This window comes from Neopelma chrysocephalum, unplaced genomic scaffold (genome assembly GCF_003984885.1).
Source record: "Neopelma chrysocephalum unplaced genomic scaffold, ASM398488v2 Primary Assembly neopelma1_91, whole genome shotgun sequence".
Lineage (NCBI taxonomy): Eukaryota > Metazoa > Chordata > Aves > Passeriformes > Pipridae > Neopelma > Neopelma chrysocephalum.
This window is the reverse complement of record NW_020897753.1, coordinates 3,470,469-3,487,885: the sequence shown is the minus strand read 5'-3', so window position 1 is coordinate 3,487,885 and position 17,417 is coordinate 3,470,469. Positions and strand designations below refer to the sequence as shown.

The 17,417-nt window shown below is 45.3% G+C and overlaps 1 protein-coding gene across 2 annotated transcripts in view; it reads left to right on the top strand.

Moving 5' to 3' along the window:
- The first annotated feature begins 2,801 nt into the window (after positions 1–2,801).
- PLCB1 (phospholipase C beta 1) overlaps positions 2,802–17,417 on the top strand; it is a 335,327-nt gene continuing 320,711 nt past the window's right edge. The window contains exons 1-2 of one of the 2 annotated variants that reach the window (XM_027693456.1): positions 2,802–3,093; positions 13,168–13,245. In XM_027693456.1, the coding sequence (XP_027549257.1) occupies positions 2,995–3,093; positions 13,168–13,245 (177 nt within the window). In that variant the 5' untranslated portion in view covers positions 2,802–2,994. The remainder of the gene's footprint in view (positions 3,094–13,167; positions 13,246–17,417) is intronic. The other variant, XM_027693457.1, reaches the window with a different exon arrangement.

Genomic DNA, 17,417 nt, shown 5'->3' with positions numbered 1-17,417 from the left:
CGGCAACATAAGGCCAGCAGGTGTCACATCTGAAATGTACAATTTGGAATAACTATCTGAATTAGCCCATTGAGATTTTTTTTTCTAACAGCAGGTCTTTGTTTCACTGTTGGAGCTGAAAGGGACTGAGTCAAGAAGTAACAAATATACATAATATGTTAGATGTTTGCTGAGCTTATGGCACACTTGGAGGAAGGTGCCTGCTTCTTTTTTTGCCAGTCTTGGTCCAATCATCTGATGATAAGACCTTTGTACTCCTTCTGGGTGTAACAATCCCGCTGAGTGTAGCTGGTTTCCAGGTCACCAATCCCAGGCTTCGTGGAAAAGGAAGCTCAGATTTAGACACACGCTGAATTTTTGTGTTGGCAATATGTACTATGTACTAAGAAATGTGCTCCTAGCTGGAGCAGATGCTAGTGAAGCACTAGCAAGAACACAGAAGCCAGCTAGCTGGGTTGAAATTCAAATTCCCACTGATTTCACAGAGCCCAGGATTTCAGCCCAGGCTGAATCATAAGCGCTTTGCAGAGCTGTTGTTTAAAAGGCACAGTCATAGTGCCATTTCCTATTGTGCTGCTTCTTCCTTTTGATGCAAAATCCATTAGATATCTGCCATATAAATGGCGTATTTCTCTTCAGCCAGATGCCATCAGATGAGAATACTCAAGGCTGAAAAGCCTCCGAATTGCTGCAGACAATCCTTCCTATCTGTCATGCCAGACACCGCTATCAGAGCCGGTCCTGATCTCTGGGCCCAGCTCTTCGGTGTTCAGATCAGTGACTGCCAGGATTCACCAGGAATCCTGAAGGTATCATCAAAAAGTGAGGTTGTTTTTCCCTAACAAAGGTTGTAAATGAGGCCAGGCCAAGTGAAAGTGGATTATGGACCTGTTGAGAACTGCCATGGAGTTGGCACCACCCATGACACGTTTGCATCTTCCCAAGGTCTGATTTCGGTGGACTGCTGCGAATGCAAGTGCTGAAGGGATCATGGATAAGCACTGTAGCATCTGTGCTCTTTGCTTTTGTCTTCTGAGCATTTTAATGTTATTTTATTGTTATTCTTTTGTACACTATACGCTGAGATGAGAAGCCAGTTCTGAAAATGATCCTGAAAATCTCTCTCCCTCACCCCATCACTGAGCAACTCCAAATCAGTGAGGCCAAACTCAGAATTTGTTATCCTTCCTTTAAGTCATGGCAAGTGAATGGAAATGAAAGCACAGCACCACAGAGCTGGCTTTCCTCCTGATTAATGCAACACCCACATTTACACAAGGTTAATAAGAATAAAAAAAAAAGAGATCAAGTGGGTTAATTGGCCTTAGAATGTGTACGCTGCAGATTCATCTCCCACTGAAGGCAATGAGAAGCTTTTCATTGAGGGGGAGAATTTGCAAGAGGCACAGAGGAAAAGCTTTAACAACTGTGTTAAAGAGCAAATCAGGAGTCCAATATGGCAGTTTGGTAGCTTTTTCATTAAAAAACCCAAGCAAACATCTTCCCACTTAGATTGTATATATTTTTACCTAGAGCTGTTTTGAAATACTGTTCCTCCAAACCAATTTTTTTCTTCAAAGACCTTCTTTCTACATGGTTGGCTTTGTCTGTAGGAGAAGCTTGGCCTGCTGCCCTGAAATCCTAAGGGTCAATTGGAAACCTCGACAGAGAAATTAGAAATCTCATGTGCTGTGTCATCTGATGCTTTATCACTGCTGTGACTGCACAGGGGCACAACCAGAGAGAAGGTCATTGGTGGAGCACATCTAACTTTGTTCTTCAAAAACCTTTCTTTTAAACTTCTGGGTTTAGGATTTTTCTGGGCAAGAGGATGTTTTGCCATCTTTATGCCTTTTTGAACTGAGTATTCCTAAAACTCATTTAAAGTCATGTGCCTTTGTTCTTAGGAAGCCCCTTCATCCTACGAAAGCAAAAAGCTTTGGTGAAGCAGTTTCTGTGTATTTAAAGCCCGGAGCCTTTTTGGGAGTTGTTTGTGCTGCTCTCTTTAAGAGTCTTGGCATCACTGTGCAGGCCCAGCGCTGCCCTTCTGCTCTGCTTTTGCCATAACTATTCCCTCAAAGCTAAAACTAAACTAAAATGCGAGAAGTTCCACATCAACATGAGGAAGAACTTCATGTTGAGAGTGGCAGAGCACTGGAACAGCCGCCCAGGGAGAGTGTGGAATCTCCCTCTCTGGAGATGTTCCAAACCCACCTGAGCAAGTTCCTGTGTCACTTGCTGCAGGTGACCCTGCCTGGGTGGAGAGGTTGAACTGGATGATCTCCAGAGGTCCCTTCCAGCCCGAACTACTCTAGGATTCTGTGACTCTGTAACATTGCAGGGGGACCCTTTTTTCATCCCCGTCTCTCAGCAGGACAGGACACACGGCCGCTCACCCTCGCTCCCTTCTCGGGCATTTCGCGGCGGTGCCTCTCGCGGAGGGAAGATATGGCTCTGGCATTCCCAGCGCCTCCCTGCCGTCCTTCTGCCCTCCTGGGAGAGCCGGGAGGGCCGCCCGGGCCCGACCCCGCTCGGGGGCCGGCGGTCCGTGCGCTCCGGCGGTGCCGGTGCCGGGAGGTGGCGCCGCGGTGCCGCCTGCGCTGCCCTGGGCGCGGGGGAACCTCGGGGGCCGAGCCTGGCGGGGCGGGAGGAGGAGGAGGAGGAGCGGCACGGAGGGGAGGGAGAGAGGGAGGGAGCGGAGCGGGCAGCGCGGCGGCTCCGTGCCCTGCGTGCGTGCGCGTGTGTTGCGAGGAGCGGGCGGGCGGGCGGTATAGACAGGATATATAGAGGATGTGCCGCCGCATGGCTCGCCCCGGCCGCCGCCGCCGCGCCAGCTCCTTGGGCGAGCGCCAGTGAAGCGTCGTCTCGCCCTCGCCGGCCGGGCAGCGCCTCCCTGCCCGCTCCAGGCGCTCCCTGCCGGCCTCGCTCCCGGGTTTCCGGCGTCCCTCCCGAAGCGGCCGCGCCGCGGGCGAGCGGCGCGTCCATGCGGGGCCGATGGCCGGGGCTCAGCCTGGGGTGCACGCCCTGCAGCTCAAACCCGTCTGCGTCTCCGACACCCTCAAGAAAGGCGTCAAATTCGTCAAGTGGGACGATGTGAGTACCAACCCCCCCCGCCTTACCCCGCTTCCCGCTGCAGGGGCACGGCTGTAATCCATCCGTAATGGGGCTCCGGGTGCACGTGTTGCGGCCCCCCGGCCCTGCCCGCTGCGGGAGGGCAGGTGCGGGACCCTGGGGACGGGCGATGGGTGTCCCCGTCCGGGACTGGCGGCCGAAGGCCGGGCAAACTTTCTCCGAAGGCTCCCCGGTCTGCTTTCGCTTGGCCGGTGCGAGCCGCGTTGTGCTGGCTCCTTTAGCGAGCGCCTGCCTCTCCCGCCTCCCGTGTTTCAGTGTGCATGTTGCCACCTCTGTCCTCGTAACATAGTTGTTTCAACCTGTTCTTTCATCTCCCGTCTCCTTCTCCCAGCCTCTTCTTTCTGGCTCCTGTCCTCGTCTCTCTCTGGTGGGGTTGTTAAGCCCTTGGATTCATTCTCCCAGGGCTCACAGCTTTGGTGGTACCCTCGTTCATCTTCCTCTCTCCTTTCTTGCCTCAAAATCCTCTGCTTTACCTTTACCACTTGCTGCTTCCCAAGCCTTTACACTTGCATTGCCTCACACAGGGAAGGAGTGTGGTTTCCACTTCACCTTCAGTAGCACAGCTGTTCAGCAGCTGGAATTTCCTTCTTCGCGTGCCGACTGTGCCCGGGACAGTTTCAGAGAAAGGGAACTTTTCTTTATTTAGTTTTCCTTTTCCCAAAGCCCGTTGTGTCCTCTGCTAGCCTTTCTCCTGCAATACAGCATCGGGTGTTCGTGTCTCAGCTGTGCACGGAGGAGCAGGTGCCCCAAAAGGTCCGTCTGGAGACAGAGGGGCATCGTGAGACTCGAGCTGCGGTAGAGAAATGGTTGGGAAGGAAGGCAGGCGGTCTGAACATCAAAACTGTTGAGGATGACTCGTTTTGAGTGCTTTTATATTTTTGCTGCGAGTTTGGGTGTGCTAAAAACATCCACAGCAACAGCTGGAGGGGCAACAGAGAAGGGAGAAGGAGCAGTTCCTGTGTAACCACTGTTCTTGTTACATATTGCTGTTTTGCCGTTGCTTTCAGCCTGTCCAGCAGCCAAATGTGTGAGCCTGACCCCTATAAACCTGTGATAAATGCTCTCAAGGAGAGAGAGAGAACATAAGAAGCCGAACAACTTGCTGCGTGAAATTTTATTTACAGTAATAAGCAAACACAGCTTTAATAGGCTCGGCAAACTGACCTTGTCCACGGTAGTAAACATTGGCTTGATACAGGTTATTTATGTTCAGGAACTAAACCTGAATGACTTGCCTGGGAAAATGTTTTCTTGCAGTTGACATTTTCCTTAGGATAGGAAAAGGCAGCGCAACCTCAGCCTTGTCACTGCAGTTATTGTTTTATTTTTGGTAAGCTACCAAGAAACTTCCACAGGTCTATGCAGAGGTCAAGTGATTGAAATCTCCAGATTGACAGTCCAAGCTATCAGGCAGCAGTTTAAATTACTAGTTTAAGTGCTGTTTCTATGTATTGTACACATAGAATCAAGAGGAGAAGAGGTGTTCTCCATGCACGGTGGATGTTCAGTGACTAACCTGTCTGCTCTGGACTAATAGGAAAAAAGATTAAAAACTCTAAACCTAAAGGTTACAGTAATAAAATGTAGCTAAACTCTAGCAAAAGATGTGCATTTCAGGCTAAAGGTGTTACTCAGGGATGCAAAGGTGTCACCTGGAATGTGTGACTGAGGTGAGAGTCCTTTTGTGCTCAGTGAGTGCTTTCGTTGGCAATCTTGTGAAAGTTGATGCGTATTTAGCTACACTCTTGCAAAGAATTCTGGCATTAACTGATGGTTGTCTGTGCTTTGTGGATAGATCTGCACATTTCCCACCCCTCAGCCTCCCTGTCTTGCCCACAGTGTTTCTTCTCAGCAGTGGAAGCCCCACAAACTCCAAGATTTCAAGGAAAGTGTGTCCCTTTGCTACACTGGCTGTAAAAAAGATCTTGACACAAATGTGAGTTAGATGACTTTGAAAAGTATTTGCTATTGAGCAGCCAGTAAGCAACTTCAGAGCCTTTGTTTTTCAGGAAATTATTCTGCTTGAGGGTTTTAAAAAATGATTATTAATGTGACCCTCTGTGGTGTGTCATGTAAACAGGCATGCACAACCTCAGCAGTGAAACAATGGGCTCTAACGAGCAATAGTAAACTGCAACATGGAACAGTAAAACAGAATTGACCATAATGAGTATTTGGGCTCTGCTGTGCTCCCAGGGTTGCTCAAAAAAGCCAGGCTCACATGCTGATGTTGTGCACCGTTTTCCTTTTACTGGGGGAGTGAGAGCAGGAGTTCAGTTCTTCCATGTGCACTGGGACAACATTTGTTCCTCTCTGAGGCATGTCCTTGTCGTTCCCTTCCCTGCTGCTTTGAGTTGCAGTTTAAAGATGGTCCTATTGACTTGCCTTTGTGTTTGTGAAGCCAAAGTGTAGTTTTTGAATTCTTATGACTTGCACTAACTTTGAGCCCAAAGCCAAATTTTTCCAGCTGAGTTCTAAACCACCGGAAAGCAGTGGCCTTTTTAAATGGGAATGCTGGGAGGATTTAAAGCAGAGCATGAGAGGTGTGTAAGGAATTTCATGGTGTCTGGAGTAATGGTTGTTAAAGAATGTACTTGCCAGCTTTGAGAAGGATGCTGTGCTGTGCAGAACAGGGACAAAAGCTGGAGTGATAGAGACTTTAAAACCAGCTCACACGTTGGTATCCCACCCTGAGCCTCTGTGCCTGATTGGGAACTCTGAAGCACTGATAGATGTGGTACTGATGATTTGCATGGACTCCCTCTCTGAGGAACAGCAGTGGAGTTTGCTGTATGTCACTCATGAACCTCAGCACTGTGCTGATGATCCAGCTGGAGAGAGAAATGCCTGGCCCGAGCTTTGCTAAGAGGAGAGGAGGAGGTTATGGCAGCCCCTCAAGATCACATACAGGCAGGTGGAAAGCTTAAAATTCCATTTCCTTTGCAGACCACCTTCAATAGGATCAATTAAACATTTCTGGCTTTGCAAGACCAGTCCCTCTTTTGTGCCTCAGGATTGGATGTGGTAGCGCTCACACCATCCAATGCCTAATACACTCTAATACAAAAATTCCATTTGGGATCAGGGTATAAAGCACTAAAGTCAAACAGATTACTGTTGTCCGGTAACTTTGCCTTTCCTCACGCTGTTCCTGTTTTATTGTGTAACAGTATTACAGGTTGGAACACATATTTTAGAAAGAACTCTTGCTCTTGACGTGGAGTTTGGCTTCCCAAGGCATTGAGCAGGAATAGCTGATGTTGGAACAGGTGAAGGATGAATGTGGCTGGTTGCTTCAGTGGTTTTTTTGTGGATGTATCCACCTGTGTGCCTGGTTCCAGATGGTTAGTTGGCTGAGCACTCGCTTCTCCAGATCATATTTCTTCAGTTGGACTTCTATAGCTGCTTCTCCCTTAGTGGGGGAAGAGACTGAGCCCCTTAACTCCTGCTCTGGCTTTGAACAGATGTGCTCATATTCCCAGAGAGAGGGAAGGCTTCAGGAAGAACTGGCCTGCTCCCCTCTGCTGTAGTGATACCCGAGCTGTAATAGCTCTTCCTGATGAGAGCTATACAGCAGTTTAATAAATAAATAAAAAGGTGGCAATTAAGCCCATGGGTGAAGCTTTTTGGGTAGGGGGTTAAGCGTAATGTAGCAGAATGTGTTGATAGTGGAGAGGAGTGATGAATCCTGAGTATAAAGTATGACTTCACTCAGGACTGATCTGACTTCTGAAGGGCTGAAACCTGCCTTGCCTGACTCCTTTCCCTGTTTTTCTCTGGCCTGTGGTGGGAACAAGGTGGGCATAACAGAAATATAAATATATAAATATCTCAACAGCCAGAGCAGAGCTGCTGTTTTCTAAGAGCAGCACTGTAGCGAGTGAACATGATGGGACATATTCAGAAATAGATTTGTTTTCATTTCCTGCTTAAAGGCTCCCTTATCTTGCCCAGTGATAATGTGTACTCTGCATAAACACTTTGCCTGCTCTCTGGGTGGCTCACACTGTCACTTGCAAGTTAAGTGTACTGGTAAGGGAGTGTAACCACCCAAATTGAGGGCCATCACTCCGATTTTCTAGCCATGACTTTTATTTTCTCAAACTTTGGATTACTGAAGGATAGGTAGGATTGCTCAGGGGCTACAGCACTTGCTCAGTGAGCAGCAAAAACAAACCCAGGTCTTTTAAGTTCTCTTTTAATGCCTTTCTCTTGGAGCACTTTATCTTAACAAAGCATTTTTGAGCTCAGATGGTGAATGTTATGTTTGCAGCCTTCTTTATTTGTTTAAAGTCTTCGAGAAGATTACCAGGAGCATGAGATACATCCCCTTTTAACCTTAGAAGTAAATGTAACATCGGAATATCATTATTATAGATAAGCTGGGATGAAACAAATAAACAACCTGGAAGTTTTCAGAAGTTATTTTAAGATCTTGATGCTGAAGTGACTTTCTTTTTCCCCTGCCTTTTTGTGTTTGTTTTTAAACTCTGCACAAGCCTGTCACTCCAGTACATTAGTGAGGCCATGAAAAATGAGCAGCCATTGTTCTGTGTGTATAAAAGTAAAACAATGAGCTGAGGAGTTTATTTTTTTTTCTGTTTTCAGTCTGGAGGGAAGACGTTAGTCCCAAGTTCTAGTGTTTTTGCTGGCTCTTCTTTGTTGCTGATCTTTATGTAGTAAACAAATATCATCTCTGTGCTGTATAGAAATACTGTAAATGAGAAGTTATGGTTTTGGTCTTTTGCAACATAGGAGAATAGATGGAGATAAAATTTTTAACACTTAACATATATCAAAGGGGAAAGCCCTAACTGAACTCAATTAGCAAGCTCTTTATCACTTCAGTGTGGGGGGAAAAGGATTTGAGAATGAGATGCCTGTCTGGGAAGATCTGCTGGAGACTTTACATATTTAAATCATAGATAACATCTGTTATTGTAGCATCAGAGCTCTTTGGAGTGTTGGTGGATAGTAGGGAAAGTGAAAGCCAGAAAACAACTCCTAAATAAATGAGAATTCTTTGTGAAAGAGAAGTTAACTCTGAATTTGGATTGTGCACTGGATGCTTTCTTCTCTTCAGTGTTTGAATGCTCAAGACTTTTTGGTTTTTTTTAACAAAAGCTGTAGTGAAGTAGTTGACAAATAGTTAACTAATCACTATGAAGTCTTTTACCTTTTATAAAGTAAATGCTTCATAAGCTCTTTTGAATTTATTTTCACGAGGCCCACTAGATGACAAAATGTGTTCCCAGTTGTGCTGTTGTAGGTCCAAAAAAGAAACCAACATAAAAACCTACTAATTTTTAATCTGCCATTAGATACCTTGGACCTAATTTCCAGCCTGCACAGCACCACACAGTCAGATGTTCAGGATGCCTCCCCAGTGACTTCAGATGAGTTTGGGCTCAGCATCTGTGGAAATTAGAAGATGAAATGTGGAAATGTAATTCCAGCATTCTCTCAAAATCAGAAGGCAGCATTTATTCTGATGAACTGGCTTAAATGAGACTTCCTCAGCATCACACAAGAACTCTCTGGCTGAGAAAAAGAATCTTCTGTTTGGCATTTGGCTACTTTTGCTCCAAAGTTCTCCCTTCATTCCTTATTTTCTGTGTACTGGGCAACATTTAAGGACTCCTGCAGACAAATCAAGACTCCAGGCAGTGAGGGTATAATTAGCCCAAGAGTGGGGACATCCTCAGAAATGATTTGGGGTAGGACAGACTTCTGAGAAACAAATCCCACTCAGGGTGGCTCCTGTCAGCTTGCAGGACTTTAGTCTTTGATCAGCACATTGACTCATGTCCTGTGGTGCCGTCACCAAAGCTTCCCTAGGATTTAACCACTCTAACAATGAAGAATATTTTCCTACATGTTCCTGGTGAATAAGTGGGTTTCCATTTTATGAGTCTTGTAAGCTCAATTCCAGTTTTTATTTTTTTTTTTAATCCTGCTTCCAGCTTCCACTCATTTCACTTTCTCCAGCATTTTCTTCTTGCAATCTGTTGCTTTGCGTGGCAGATTTGTTTTTTCTGCCTTCGGTACGGGAGGACATCTTTACCCTTCCAGATGATTCCAGGAGTTCATGTGGGATGGGGATTTTCTCCCTGTCACTGTGGCTCAGCTGTCAGCCTGAAAAACTTCACAGTCCTGATTGTTTGGGTCATCCTGCTTAGTTCCAGTCTGAGTACACCCAGTGTATTATGGAATTTCCAGCTGATACATCTGCTGCCTGTGTGTGAACTGCAGTGTTGCTATTCCTTCTTCTCCACTTCCCCAAGCCTGGAATCCCCTGGATCTGTGGGGTGTCAAGAGAGCTCATTTTTGGGGCTGTCCCCACACTTGCTCAACCACAATTCACGCCCCTTTGCCCAAGTGAGTGAAAGAAATGCTGAAGAACATTTTGCCTCTGCCAGAAACAATTCATGTTTCTTAGCTTTGAGGTTGGAAAGCAGCTTGGCAGAAATTTTCCAGCAGGAGATGCAAGCAAATGAAATCATTGGTGTGTGTCAAAGTTCTCAGGTTGTATTTGGGGATGTTCAATGTCTCTGGAAATCCAAGGCAAGCCCAGGAAACAACAGCCTGGCTTAAGGCAGTGTCATGAGCCCCCTCTGTTGTAACAGCTGAAGTAGTATTAAAATGTTAAACATAAAAAAAAAAAGGGAGGTGGCACTTTTTGCTTGCTGATACTGGATGTAGTTTGGGGGACCCACACTAAAAATCAGACCTTGAAACAGTTACCTGGTAGGTACTTAATTATGGATTTGTCCATTGATCTTCTGTGCCTGTTTGGTAAGGATCCCAAAGTTCTCCGTGGCACTTTGTGGGCATAAATTTGAAGGCTTTTTGTTTAAAAGTATAAAACAAAGAATATTGCTAATGCAGGACCTGAGGTTGCACAGCCAATTAGGAGGCAACCTAATGGAATAAGTATAGAACAGCCACATTACTCATTTGAGGCTGTGGAATTGGAAGAAAGTAGAGAATTGGCCCTAAGTCAACAAATAAAAAGGTGGAATTAAAAGCCCTTCAGGAAAATTATTCACTTAAGTTTAGACCCAGTGTGATGTGCAGCACACTGGGACTGCCAGGCCACCCTGTCATTCCAGGAATTTGCAGCAGGAATCTGTTGGGAACTGAGCCACTGCTTGGCACAGGCACCCATGGGTGGCTCTTACAAAGCCTCATAACCCACAGTCATTTGCACCAGTGACTGGGACACCCTTTCTCCTTTTCCCTTTCTGGTCACAGCTGATTTTTGCCTTGGTCAGCTCCTCCTGAGCCTTTTTTTTATATAGTTGGAAGTGTCCCAAGAATCTGGGGCTCCTACCCAAAGGGCTGCTTGCTGTGGACCTCCAGAGGAATGTAAGAGCTCCACCCCTACTACACATTGAAATTTAATTTTAGAGATGTACAACACTGACATTTTGTCTCTGTTTTCTCATGTTCTGGATCTCAATGGGTCAGCAAAGGCACAAATGTCTGCTCCTGATTTGCTTGTCCATGAAGTTTTGTTTGCTGTTTTTTTTTCCTCCCCCTCTGTTGTGTCCTGCCCTTTACCTGCTTCTTCAGAGCTGTGTGGGGTTGGTCAGTCTGCTCAGGGGAGTTACCAGGGCAGCTCTTTGGGTGAAAAAATTGAATTAATGGCCTTCAGAACACTCTCATGAATGACTGCAGGCGTCTTATGGGTCATAAACCACATATAGTCCAGCAGTGTTTGTAAATAAACGAACCAGACAATTGTTAGTTGAAACAAGTTTCTATTTCAGAGCCTTGAACTGCTGCTCTTCTCGAATGTGTGCTGCAAAAAGGGGTTTTCATGTAGCTGTTTGATTGCTGCTGCCTTTGCAAGCCCTGATTGCAGAGTAGGATAAAAGCAACGGAGCTGTTCCAGGTGACAAAGGACTCTGTTCATATGGAGTGAGGAGAAGGACTTTCAGAGCTGACTCAAAGAAAGTTTATTTCCATTTCTCTACACCCAGAACACTGTGGCATTTGATGGTTGGGACTTTAAAACAGTTCTGGTTAGACTGTAGAATATATAAAACATTCAGAATGTAAAAACCATTCTGTTAATTGTGCTGTGCCCAATGTCAGAGTGATATAGTTAATTTAAAAAAACCCCCACAACCAAACAACTTCCTGGGGCAGGGAATCTTAGATATCCAAGACTCATCATTATCCCTGTCACGATAAGGTTTCCCTTGTGTCACCTGATGGATATTGAAAGCTCTTTCCCCTCATCCTCTGCTTTTTCCAGTCTGATTTCAGTCAGTATTTTACAACCCCCACCTACAAAAGTATTGCTTTGATAGTTCAGGCAAACCCAAACACCTTTGGGTTAAAGCAACTGGTTTGAAATGATTAACCAGCCAAATTGGTTAATCCTGGAGATAATTGCTTTGCTCCCCTCTGCTTCCCATCACTTCTCTTTCCCCCTGAAGTTGCACATATCTCATCCAAAGGGAGAAGGACACATAGGCTTTATCTTTGCTCATTTTAAATTATTTGCACACAGGCTGCACAAAATAAGCTAAAAAAGGAGAGTTATATTTCCAGAGCAGTTTGTTTCCTCTTTTTTGAATGGCACAGGTCTGAGAACCCTTTTGTAGCTGCTTGTGGGTCCACTCAATGTCCCTTCAGGGCCTGGTATATTTTAAAAATAAATTTGCCTGCTGTATCAAACAATTCCCAACTTTCAAGTGTACAAGATGTAGGAACTATGGAGAAATGGGGGGAAAAATAGATTCTACAGATTCTGATTGTCTTCTTGTACCAGAAATGGCACTTGCAGAAGTTGGGGTTTATTTATTTATGATAATGTCACTTTGATCAACTCTATTTGCACTTAAAAAAACCCTCCATGCTCAAATATATTTGATTTAAATTTGAACCTATTAGAACCCACTTTTTTTTTTCCCCTCAAAGGAATATATGTGCCTCACATATTAATGCTTTGGGAATAGGTGAAGGCTAAAGCTGTAAAACACCTGTAACACTTGAACAGAAATATGAACAGAAATAGAAATCCCTCTTGAGGAGGAAGTGTATGTTTAGCCTGGGTTCGTGGGGAGCTGAGTTAAGCTGAGGCAATTTTTCTGCCTTCTTGCCTTTCTCTTCCTTCCTGTGCTCCCTCCAGAACTTCTAAATTGAGTTTGGCACATGGGTAGAGGTCTCTAGACAGCAGTGTCTTTGCAGATGTCATGAAAAATAGAAGAGGAGAGAGGCCAGGCTGCAGTGGTGTCAGTTATTGTCAGGCACTAGAGAATCCCAGGGGTGAGGGATGGGATGAACTCCCACCTCCTGTGGAAAAGGCTTTGGCTGGAGCCTGAATCTCTGGAGTCAGGTACCTGCTGTCAGTCAGAAGCCATAAATATGGAGGTAACCAGGCTGCCTCTCTCAGAGTGCTTAGAAACGTGCCTGGTTTTAATGGATGTCACCAGACTAGACAGATGTTTAACTGATGAGGTGGAATATATATATATGTATATGCTCCCACTACTAAAACTTTCATAACTTGGCTATATAAACAATAAAAATATGAATGGGAAGTAATTGATAAAAGTCTTTATGTAGCAAATGCTGTTTCAGGTTTTCTAGGCAAATTCAGCCTTTGTAAAATTAATTTTGTGGGCGTTTATCTTGTGTGGGTACCTGAAGGTCAGGTTGTCTCAAGGTGGGCAGTGGGTCCCTGATAACTGGAGTGCTCTGCTGTGTGGGCTCTGGTTTGACAGTCAGTGTGTTGTGCCTGTTTAACTTCATCTGCTTCCAGCTTTTCTGGATTAACTCCATGTGCTGACAGGTCTGGAGTTCAGTGCTGCCTTCACAGTCATGGAAAGATGTTATGTCTGAAAAATGGAGATGAGGCAGGTGATCCTGATTTCTTTAGGGGCACCTTGCTCGTGATCCTGAATCCCTTCAGGGTGATTTCTGGATGCTGCAATTCATTACCAAGGGTGGCAGAGCAGCCTGTGCATAATTACGTGTTCTGTGTGCTGACATGGATTTCCTGTTTGTCCTTTTTCCTTCCAGGACTCCACTGTTGTGACTCCAATTATTCTCAGAACAGACCCACAAGGATTTTTCTTTTACTGGACAGATCAAAACAAGGTAAGAGAAAAGCTTCCAGCTCCAGAATGGTTCTTCCTTTCGTGTTGTGGTGTGATGGGCAGGAATCAGGAGGCTGGCACAAGTGTTGTATCAGCACACCTTCCTCTCAGGAGCAAATACAACAGGCCTGTGGCTCATCCCTGGTGCACAAATCTTGGAGAGATGGATGGAAGAGTTGGTCATTTCCAGCCATGTCAGTGATCTGATGTCCGGTGAGGTGTGTAATTGTCCTTGGAAGGACAGGCAAGGATGTGCCTGTGATGCTGTTGTGGTTTCTCTTGCCTTCTGTACACTGAGGAATTGGTCTGTGGTGCGTGGCAGGCCCGGAATTCCCAGAGGCCATAGCTCCCTTTGGATTCCTCCTCCTTGGTGGCCACGTGCTCCCCGGCCGTGCCTGGTGGGCCATGTCACCAAGTTCTCGCTAATCCTCGCTGGACACTTTCTTTCAAAAACATTCCGGTGTACTGAGGTCACCGGGATGACTGGGGAGATGTTGGGAAAGCTCATGGCCTGATTCATCCCTGCATTGCTCCCCTTGGACATCCCTGTCACCCCTTGGAATCGGCGCTGTCGCGATTCCAGCCGGTGGAGGCCGTGCCATGGTGAAAGAGCTCAGTACCCTGAGTTGGGGGCAGTTTGTGTCACACACCTGAGCAGGCATAAAAGAGTAAACTGTCGTTGCAATCATGAAGCAAAACACTGTATCAAAGCTGGGAATGAGTTCCTCTTTTTTTTACAGGTGAATTTTCAAGTGCTTGTACTGGGTCCCTGTTGAAAATGGTGTTAGAACTTGGTGGTGAGCTCTGAGCTTTGGCCTTGTGAGGAGCATCTGCCAAAATGGTGCTTCTGGCTCCAGAAACCTGGTTTGCCAGTTTGGGAGCTGTTTTTTTCAGGAATTCCTGTTGATTTTAAGTTTAGATACCAGGGCAAAAACAGCTTGAGGAGGTAGCACCCATGAAACATGCGGGCTGAACAGGCCTTTTGCTGCTGCATTAAGTCATGTTTATCTTCCCATGTTTGCTTTTTAGAGGAGATGGAACCTGGTTTGGAGTTGGTGTGTTTGGGAATCCTCTCCTGGAGTTGTAGCACAGATCCTGCATTTGCCTGTGCTTGTGCAGGGTCGTGGTGGGCCATGGGGGGGTTCATCTCTTGGCAGTCCCAGAGCTGTCAAATTGCTGCCCTCAGAAGCTGAAGGCTGGGACTGATTCACGCTGTGGCTGTGCCAGAGCACAGAGCAGGCCTCTGGTGTGTTCCTTCCCTTGCATAAACTGATTGTAGGAGCCGAAAAATAACCACCAACTTCGTAATAATAAGTGGAAACCCAGAGTTGATTGGAGAGTTTATTTCACTTTTAATATGTTTGGCACTAAGACCTCCTTCAGTTTCCTACTGTTGTCTGTAAAAACAATGTCTTGAAGCAGTTCTGTGCAGAATAGCTATTTATAGAATTGTTGTTCTCATATTCATGAAAAAATGTATTTATAATGCTCAGGGCATTTTTATTTTTTTTAAAGGTTGGGTGTTTGTACCAGAGGAGTAAGTGTCAGTTTGATTTTTAAACTTGCAAATCAAGCCTCTGTAGAGAGCAACGAGAGGGATTTTTTTCTGGTTAATAATTCATGACAACTAGGTGAAGCTTGTTTCTGAACACCATCCTGGCAGTGTCTATTTAAAGAGAGTAAACTTAGATCCATTGGGGTGCTGATGGTGCACAGACCAGGAAGGAAATGCCATTTTCTCCTTTTACAGAGCGTGGTTGGGTTCATTTTATTGTGAAATTGCAAACATATGAATAAAGGAGGCTATATAGGAAATTCTCTTTAATTTCCTTCTCTTTGTGTCAAGTGATCCTGTGGTGATAGTGGAACTATGTGAAGAAATGCCAGGACAATGCAACCTCTGTGTGATTACTTTCTCTTTTTTTTTCCCCATGCTGTTATTCTTTTAAGCAATTGCTTTTGTCATGAAGAAATCCTGTTATTTTCCGTGCCTGGAAAGACAGGCCTTGCTCTAAAGCAAGTGATGAACTGGGAGGAGGTGCCTGCCAGCTTCCTGGAGCAGACACGTTTTCCCGGGAGCTGACTCCAAGCAGGCGTGGAGGTGAGGCAGGAGGAGCAGTTGTCTTCGTAGCCCTTTGTGTGTCCTGGTTTGCCAGAGCCTGTGCAGAGCAGTAAATCACTGCCTGGATAATGGCACGGTGTTTAAATCAAAAATCTGGCTCCTGCAGTTGCTGTTGCCTTATCAGTGAAGTTACACAAATATTACGTGAATTACTGGGAGGGAAAAACAAAACAATCAAAAAACCACTCCCCTGTGCTGAAATTTTTATTTAGCTTGAGGAGCTGGTGGTTGCAGCTCTGCACCTTTTTGTGTCTCTTTGCCCAGTTGAGCTGCTTCTTGTATTTTCTTCTTCCCTTCCTTTCTGTTTCTTCTCTGTTGCAGAGAAAGGAAAATAACCTGTAGTGTGTGCTGTCTAGCAGTGGGTCTGGACAGCTTTTTAGATTTTTTTTTTGTGCAGCTAGAGCTCAAAATTCCTGGTAAAGTCGTTGTCCCTGACCCCACCTTGGAGTTCTCCGTGAGTTGCCTGCGGGGTTTGCATCCCAGTTGGTGAGCCTGGATAATGCTGTAGTTGAGCACATGAGGGTCAAAAAGGCTGCTGAGAGTCATCCTTAAACCCAAGAAGTTTTACAGACGTGACCAGTGTGGACTCCTAACTTGCTGTCCCCTGTAGCTTTCTGATAAATAAGTTAGTGGTATTTTCCTGCCACGTGCTCCTAATGAACCATCCCAGGTTTGTAGTTGTAGCCCCATGGAGACCTTTCCCACCCACACCACCCATGGGAGATGGTGAAGGTGGCAGTGCTTGTGTGATGGTCTGACCAGCAGGTCTGTTTGAGCTCTGACCTTGCAGTTTGGTGGCGGGAACGTGGCATCCTGCATCTGGAAATGCTTGCTGTGCCTGTGCATATTTAAGCATATATTGCTGTCATCAGTCAAGGTAATCCTCCAAAATCAAGTCATACGTGGCATTTTGCTATTTCCTCATAACAGCAAGGAATTAAATGCAAACCATTTTGTTTTAGGCAGATGGCAGGACAGCTTTCCGATGTTAATTGTATTTTTTGGTATGAAATTCTGTTGTTGCTGAAGATTCTGGAATATTTTCTTCATCTGTATTGCGGAGTGCTGGCTGATTTCATATTATTACTTGAATGATTCTCAACATGGGTTTTAAAAAAGAAAATTAATGTGACAAGCTAATGTCTGTTACTTATCTTATTGTTTTGGTAATGTTTCTTAACTATAGCAAATCCAGACAATATTCATTGTGTTGTCAAATTTTTATGACCCGACTAAAACATATCTCAATTCCTTGCTGCTTTTTATTTTTTTTAAATAAAATCCCATTTCTTCCAATAGTTGTTATTCTGGTCATGAGCACCGAGGAAGGATAAATCCAAACTTGATGAGGTGAAGGGAAAGTCTGCTGGAATAAAAGGGAGGGATAATCAAAGGCATTTCTCAGGAGATGAGCGGAGGCTGGAAGTGTTTGGCATGTTTAGCCAAGCCAGCAAAGCAAAGCCAGAGAGACTGTGGTTTCTGACTATGGCTAAATACATTAATGAATGCATTGGCAGACTAGGAGAAGAAATAGGTGTTGTCAGATGGTGTGTGCATTAATATCTTGCATCCTTTAGCTGGAAGTTATGTTACACAATGAAAAGGATGTTAGGAGAAGACACTTAGTCACTAACTCAGTGCAGTTCTGACACTACCCAAGAAAAGGAGGAAAGCAACTAATTGCTTTTATGATGGAACCATTTAGGTTTTTAGAAGTCTGGGGTTGGTATAATATGCTGTCTTCTTGCTCTCACTAGCACACACTGATTTCTCCCTCTTTATTTCAAAAGCTCCAGTGAGATGGCAGCATGGTAAAAACAGAGGCTGCAGGCCCAACCTCTTTAGTAGTGGTGGTTCTGCAGTTCTGGAGAGAAAGAACGGGGGTAGTTTCTCCTCTTGGAGGAACAGGGCTGTTGTAGCTCAGCCACAGACTGTGGGGTTGCTTCAAGAGCCCTTAGCAATAATCCTTGAGCTGGAGCTCTCTCATTCCATGAGGGTGCGTGAAGTGGTTCCTTATGATAAAAGACAAGAGGATTTCTCTGACCTGGAAG